The sequence below is a fragment of the Gadus macrocephalus genome, chromosome 12 (assembly GCF_031168955.1).
Source record: "Gadus macrocephalus chromosome 12, ASM3116895v1".
NCBI lineage: Eukaryota > Metazoa > Chordata > Actinopteri > Gadiformes > Gadidae > Gadus > Gadus macrocephalus.
This window is the reverse complement of record NC_082393.1, coordinates 7,836,286-7,843,785: the sequence shown is the minus strand read 5'-3', so window position 1 is coordinate 7,843,785 and position 7,500 is coordinate 7,836,286. Positions and strand designations below refer to the sequence as shown.

General features: G+C 44.1%; 1 protein-coding gene and 1 long non-coding RNA gene across 7 annotated transcripts in view; one reads left to right on the top strand and one right to left on the bottom strand.

Annotated features, from left to right (window-relative positions):
- The window catches only part of ifi44g (interferon induced protein 44g), a 5,270-nt gene extending 1,384 nt beyond the window's left edge, over positions 1 to 3,886 (bottom strand). The window contains exons 1-7 of one of the 6 annotated variants that reach the window (XM_060066466.1): positions 3,379 to 3,577; positions 3,086 to 3,150; positions 2,621 to 2,751; positions 1,635 to 1,719; positions 1,106 to 1,295; positions 762 to 914; positions 1 to 165 (exon numbers count right to left, since the gene is read on the bottom strand). The exon at positions 1 to 165 is cut by the window's left edge and continues 7 nt beyond it. In XM_060066466.1, coding sequence (XP_059922449.1) covers positions 1 to 165; positions 762 to 914; positions 1,106 to 1,295; positions 1,635 to 1,719; positions 2,621 to 2,750 — 723 coding nt within the window. In that variant the 5' untranslated portion in view covers position 2,751; positions 3,086 to 3,150; positions 3,379 to 3,577. Of the gene's footprint in view, positions 166 to 761; positions 915 to 1,105; positions 1,296 to 1,634; positions 1,720 to 2,620; positions 2,752 to 3,085; positions 3,245 to 3,378; positions 3,578 to 3,839 lie in introns of those variants that run through there. The other 5 variants (XM_060066467.1, XM_060066465.1, XM_060066468.1 and 2 more) reach the window with 5 other exon arrangements.
- Positions 1,696 to 3,320, top strand: LOC132468702 (uncharacterized). Its single transcript, XR_009528256.1, has 2 exons — positions 1,696 to 1,835; positions 2,497 to 3,320. It is a non-coding gene; the product is annotated as an uncharacterized LOC132468702 (long non-coding RNA).
- Positions 3,887 to 7,500: the final 3,614 nt, after the last annotated feature.

Genomic DNA, 7,500 nt, shown 5'->3' with positions numbered 1-7,500 from the left:
ACTGATGTGATCGCGGAGCTGCTGGAAGGTTCCTCTGAGGCCCCTGCAGTAGGAGGCCAGCCGGGAGGCGTCCAACACAAACACAACGCAGTGCACCCTGTCTGCAAGGCTGGGCTCCTCCAGATAGCCCGCGGTGCTCGGGTGCAGCGGATGGCTGGGGCTGAACTACAGGTCAGCCACGGCAGCGCACACGTGCAGACCAGAGAGTCAGCAGAACGCATGGGACACCACCACATGGTGATTTCCAACCATTTTCTGGCCTCTGACAACATCTTTAGGCCTGTCGGACCTGGCTGTTAGTGTGTTGGATGTCGGTTTATGTAAGTGTGTGATGTTAGTTATTGCGAGTGTCTTTGTTGCTGGTTAATGTTAGTAAGCTTCATGTTGGTTAATGTTAGCATGCTTGATGTTTGTTAATGTAGGTGGTTTGATGTTGGTTAATATTGTTTGTTTAATGTTGCTTAATGTGAGTGTGTTTAATGTTTGATAATGTTAATTTGATGAAAGTTGGTTAATGTTAGTATGTTTGATGTTGGTTAATGTAGTGTGTTTGATGTTGGTTCATTGTTAGTATGTTAATTGACCAATGCCTTTGGTGTGTTTGAGGTTGGTTAATGTCAGTGTCTTTGAAGTCGTTAATGTAAGTGTGTTTGATGTTGGCTCATGTTAGTATGTTAATTTACCAATGCGTTTGGTGTTGTTCCTGGTTGAGGTTCTGTTTTGAACCAGCCCCCTAGCCCTACCCAGGCTTCCCCCCTCACCTTGTGTCCTTCAGGGGTGTGGCCTTTGATGACAGCCAGGATGTCATAGAAACTGATTCCGGTGCCTTCCCCCTCTCCCAGACCCATGACATCACACATGGTTAGTGCCGTAGGCAACTCCCCTTTCTTACCCTGGATAGTGAAGGTCTGCAGCTGTGGGAAAAGATATTCAAACTGAAGTCCTGTTTTCACGATTAACCTTGAACGGCAGCCAATCCATAACAAGAAACACAGATATCTTATATTGGATCCACATCAATAGATCTCAAAATAGGATGAAACTATACTGGCTTTTACAGTCAAGGGGTGCATCTGAACTTTGCTGTATTCTGGTTCTTTCCAACCTTCTTGGTGAATCCGGCCGTAGATGAGCCCACCATGGCATGGTTCAGGACCCTTCCAGAGAAGAGAGACTGGACCGAGCTGATGAAGCTGGACTTCCCAGAACCCACGGGGCCGAGGAGGAGCACGCGGGCTGGCGCCCCACTGCTGGTTTTGTACGAACTGATCTTCGACATCAGCTCTTGCTTGTGGCTGCACATCGAGATTTGAGGAAAAACATGTGTTATGGCCAAGAGATCGCAAGGATCTCAGCTTATTTGGTGTTTTATATCAATGTATAAACATTTAATTTATTTTATAGGCAATTATTAGTAATTTAATTATTATTATTATTATCATTATTGTTGGTATTATTACTATTACTATTATTGTTATTATTATTATTTATTATCATCCTTATTATTATGATTATGATTATTATTATTATTATTATTATAATAACTATTATTCAATGGCATAATGATAAATGGGGAGTAGGTAAACTAAAAATGTTGATTTAACTATATGTTTTTAATTTATGTTTTCACTTACTCATCCGTCCACTGAATATCTCTCAAAGACTTCACTAACAACTCCGGGAAGGTTGATTCCAGGTTATCTCCAGAGTCAGAGGAACCTGGGATGGAGGAAGCCTAGTCTAAACTTAACGTAATACCTCAGAACATTTCCTGAATGTTTCTCAACCTTTTTGCTGCCATGGCACACATATCAAGTATCATATAGACCAGGGGTGTCAAACTCATTTTAGCTCAGGGGCCACATGGAGGATAATCTATTCCCAAGTGGGCCGGACCGGTAAAAATATGGCATAATTATGTAAAATTAAACATGCTGTGAGCACACCAAACACAGGTTTCCCATTTACTTCCGTGAATAAAAAGGACGATGACCATTTTTCTTAGAAAACACTGCACTCTGTGTCCACTTTTCGTCTTTTTGACAGACATTTTGGGGCAATGAGAGTGCCAAAGCGCATAATGTTGAAAGTATAAGGCAAAACGACATATACTTGCTCCCTGCTCAGCCCCGGTATAAAGTTTGCTTGCTTAACATATTTGCTATTGCGACTTCTAGTGGACACATTAAGAACAGCAGTTTCCTTCATTGAAAAATAGCAGATCATTTTACGTTACATTCCAAAGCGACTTCCAGTTACACACAATTGTCCAGTAGTTCAATGTACAACAAATTAATCAGTGCCAGTCAATGCAATCCATGTAATGCTAGGAAGGATTTTAATAAAAAAAAAAAAAAAAAAAATTATAATTTTTTTTTTTTTTTTTTTACAATACTGTACTTCACAAAATCATCTCGCGGGCCGGATTAAACCCGTTCGCGGGCCTGATCCGGCCCGCGGGCCGTACGTTTGACACCCCTGATATAGACTATTCAGATTTGCTCAAATCTAAGCCTTGTCAACCAGGGAATGTGACTAATTGTAACGTGTCTTCTTGTCTTAAAAGGACAATACTGGTCTGTGGAGATCCATACAAACATAGTAGACGTGTAAGACTCACCTTTACCTTTTTTAGTTGGTTTGGATTTCTGAGCAGGGCTAGGCCCAGCTAAAGAGAGACCAGCGAAATTTGAGGTTATGGGAACATCAATTGACCTTTCCAGTTTGTCCCCGCCAAAAGTGAACGCCATTCTGAAAAAACAAAAACAAATACGATTAGGCCTATTCCAGATTGGATGACACACGTTGATTTACAACCTTTCAGTTAGTTGTCCGTTAGTTGTCCCGTCAGTTAGTAGGCTACAAGGCCTACTCCAGCTTCATTCCCTGCTGACGCGTTATGGCGTCCAGGCATCCAGAAACCCAACTGTCTTCCAAAAAACTTCTGCCCTACAATGCTGTATTTAGCGTTGCAATAACATAACATAACATAATATAACATAAACATGTTATGCAGCAAACAATCAAGAGAATACTACAAAAGGCATATTGATGAGAGGTAGAAGATTAATAGTGTATTCCTGACCTATACCTGTTGTCTGAGCGTCTACCAACGTAGGCTTATGTTCTGAATGACAGTTGCTGTGAATCCTCGCTGCACCTTCCTGGGAAATGAAAGTGTCGATTCGGTACTTTCACTTTCACTGAGTTGCGTTGATTGCCACAAAAACGATACTGTATCTTCCAAAGAAAAATGTAGATCGATTGAAGTTGGTTCTGAGCATAATAAATAATCAATAAACTGTACTTTGACAGCCATAGGCTATTGTTTTATTGCGTAGGCTATAACTACTCATCGTTATAATAGGTGTAGGCTACATTTGTTCCTACCTCGTTTTGTTTCTCGAGCATTGGTGGACTTTGTAGGTCTAGTTAAACTCCACTACAAAATATTATATCATAATGTAAAATGATCATAGACAGAGCGGGTTCGAGTTGTGGCTTCCCTGACTGCTCCCGACGAGCTGGCTGTCGCCCTGCGTCGTTGACCCCGCCGTCGTCGTGGGATTGGAATGTGTGTTTTCAACCGTTGTAAATCGCTTCGGCTACAAGCGTCTAATATTAAATAAAGAAATGATAAATAATATTTTACTTGGACATATTCATACCTTAAAATAAATTTAATTAAAAGCATAGCCTATCTAAAATTATGAAATTACCTCTGAAGTAGGCTATTGCGTTTTCATAAATGGGTCATAAATGTATTTAAAAAAAAACGTGGATTTACTCAACTCTGATTTATCTAGTTTCATTTCGTCCTACATTCTTTTTTATTGTACCTTGTTGGCGCAACCAACCAAAACGTCTTCATTAAAATGTAGCCTATGAATGATGGAGGGTTATGGTTGTAGCTGATGGTTAAAATACTGAGCTCTACTCTACTCTTCTACTGTACTCTGTCTAGAGGAGATGAGATGAGAGGAGAAGTGGTGGGGGGGTTGGGCGGGGTGTTGGCAGGAAGCGAGGGCGAGAACCAGTCAGAACCAGCTTCCCTCGCTGCTGGACAACTTTGAGCAAATGGTCACCAGGAACCGTCTCCTGGTCTCCCAGAAGGGAAAGGAGATCTGCTGCTGGGGCTGGCGGGGGGATAGAGGAAAACCATGACACGTGTGTCATACATCATGCATGAAGACATCCCTCTGCATACTTCATCATACGGGACGTACTCTACATGTTTGTGTGTTTGTGTGTGTGTGTGTGTGTGTGTGTGTGTGTGTGTGTGTGTGTGTGTGTGTGTGTGTGTGTGTGTGTGTGTGTGTGTGTGTGTGTGTGTGCGTGTGTGTGTGTGTGTGTGTGTGTGTGCGTGTGTGTTTGTGTGTGTGTGCGTGTGTGCGTGCGTGTGTGTATGTGTGTGTGCGTGCGTGTGTGTGTGTGTGTGTGTGTGTGTGTGTGTGTGTGTGTGTGTGTGTGTGTGTGTGTGTGTGTGTGTGTGCGTGTGTGCGTGTGTATGTGTGTGTGTGTGTGTGTGTGTGTGTGTGTGTGTGTGTGTGTGTGTGTGTGTGTGTGTGTGTGTGTGTGAGTTTATTTGTGGGGGGGGGGGGGTGAGCCAGAGACAGATAGAGAGCAACACAGGCTCAGAAGGAGGCAGACACTTTAGTCAGCCAAGTGTCAGCTGCCTTGAGGGGCTTTCCTGTAGCTGCTGAGCATGCCCAGTGGCTGGTTCCTTCCTACTGAGTATTACCAGTAGCTTCACCGGTGAAATGCATTATTGTGTTAGCATCGTAGCTGCCAGGTCCATCAAAAAAAACAAACAGCCGTTTATAGTATGGAAGTCCTCATGGTTGTGGCTGGCAGGCAGACAATAGAATGGCTATTTGCGTATTTTAAAGACTATTTAAAACGATGCCCAAGTGTTTTCAGAGGTTGTCTGGATGTGGTTACCTGGTCCATTGGGAGGGAAGGGTCAGGATTTTGGTGCCTCTGGGACATGTTCTATGTTTAGAAGTATAAAGCAAACATCCCCATGAAAAAAGGTCGTAATCCCAAGGGGTACAACTGTATATTCTGTCAATGATGCACAGATACATTGCAAGTCATCAAAAGTGAGCTAATTTCAGAAAATGTCAAGGTATCTTCCAAGAACATCTGGGATATTGAAACGATACTGGTAGACAGGCTGGGCTTTGGGAACAGTTATCTATGCGCGGGTGAGACTCTTAAGACCTTCTGCAAGGGGCCAGAGTGATGGACCTGTGACCCTGTAGCTTCCAACATATCAGAGGGTTGCTGGGTAGTAAAGATTTGTGGACTGGGTTTGAGCAAGGAGTGGCCATGGGGCCACGACAACGTGAGCTCCCTAATGCCATCCGCTTTCTTACGATAAACAGACTGGATGGTCTTTTAGGATCAGTTAGGTCAAAGGGCGACCGAGGCCCATAGATGGATTATGAGATAGTGGGCCCCTGGGCACTTGGACTCCGCAGCCCCCCCCCCCCCCCCCCCCCCCCCCCTCTCAGATTATCAGATGAGACATCCATTATTATCCCATAAAGTTTACAGGTCAACAAAGGACTCTTTAAGCTTCTTCTTCGCAATACATGTTCCTGGATAGAGTGGTCTCCAGGAATGAATTTGAGGAATCTATTCCAGGCTGAGTTGACTATGAGTATTTACGTTCAACTTATTACTAGCCCTTGATGATGATTTATTGCCTGCAAGAAGAAGGGCGCGTGTCACCCCACTGTTTGTTTGTTTGTCTGTCAGACATCTGTATTTGTTCTGGTTTCAGTCTACCCGTATACAAGGCCACAGCTATACCGCTCCCCAGTGCCCCCTAGCACATGGCTGTGTTTCTATGCGGCTGCTCCCAGTTGCCGCTAGTAGAAGACTGTGCTTGTACTGGGCAGCTAACAAGTGTAGGGAATCTGGGAATCCGAAGGAGCCTTGAGATTAAACACAGGAGATGCGGTCCTCTCTCCATGGACTGCTAAGTGTTTAATAGAGACGTGAGTTCTACATGTTTCTCGCCTTTAAAAAAAACAGGACCATCTGGATGGCCCATTGCATCTGCAGATGTATTTATATTTATTTCTCGGTGAGGGAAAAAAGAAAAATGTGACTTCCCCTTTAAGACGACGCCAATGTTAAACCTCCATCTTGCCCCAAGAGGAACTTGTTTGGAAAGTGAATGTTCCTCTTTCACCGTTAAAAATATAGTTGATGAGTATATGTTTTTCAGTAGGTTGACCATATTTTACATGGTTCCAAATGGGAGTCAACAACAAGGCCTGAACCGTTTTCAGCAGATCTGGGCAGAGTGAGAATGAAGATAAGGATTAAAACATGTCTAAACCCACCCCAGTCTAACAGTCTCCAATGATGGCTCCTCATACTCCTCACTGCATCTGTTTTGATCCCCTCTTATCCCTCCAGCCCCCCCCACTAACACCTGTACCCCTACCGCTTCCTTCACTGACCAATAGGTTGGTGTCTTTGCGATGCATATCTTTGTGCATGCATGCGTGCATCTGCATGTGTGTGTGTGCGTGCGTGTGTGTGTAAGAGTATTTGCTAACTCTTCATAGTAAATTAGTTTCTCAGCTCTATTGTATTATATTCTGTAGCCTTTAGCTCTTTGGACACGTAGTGTAAACAATAATAATATGCTATAGGAGGCACGCTCTATTTTATGTGTTTCTGTGTCTGCGTGTTGGCCTGTGAGGTTGCAGATGTGTGTGTGTGTGTGTGTTCCGATTAGTGTGCTTGCGTCTATATGTGCACGATCAAGAACGATCAAAATGCACACATCGGCCCCCCCCCCCCCCCCACACATACACACACCCCTCTCCCACAGCTCTGAAGAGCATATGCTTTGAATGTGTGTGTATAAGCATATCTATAATAGACACACATACTCTCTCACAAACACATGCAACTTGCACAAACACACACGTGAATACATAACCACATAAGCAGGCTGCATGCTCTCACACACACACACACACACACACACACACACACACACACACACACACACACGCACGCACGCACACACGCACGCACGCACGCACGCACGCACGCACACAAACACACACACAAACTATCTCTATCTTGCAATGGGTTGTTTATATAAACAGCTTTAGGGTTCTTCCCCAAGGGGTAAACTCTCTTGTTACACGTAACCGGACACAGTACACGCATGTAGGAAGCCCTGTGTGTTTTCTACATCTAGTCCCCTCATTTCCGTCCATCTGCAGATTCACTCTGATGATCACCGCTGATGATGAACTAAAAGTTGTTAGTGTCTGGCCGGCGATACGCGGACCAGGACGTGTGTTTGTGTTGATGGAAGAGAGGTGGGTGTTTATCAGCCTCTTCCTGGTTGCCAAGCAGCTGCATGGGGATTGGTCGCTGAGCTCTCCCTCAGAGTTGCCAGAGTTCAGATGATTGTCCCCCCGCCCATCCGACCGTCGCAGTGAAGACAGCAATCATTGTGTGTCT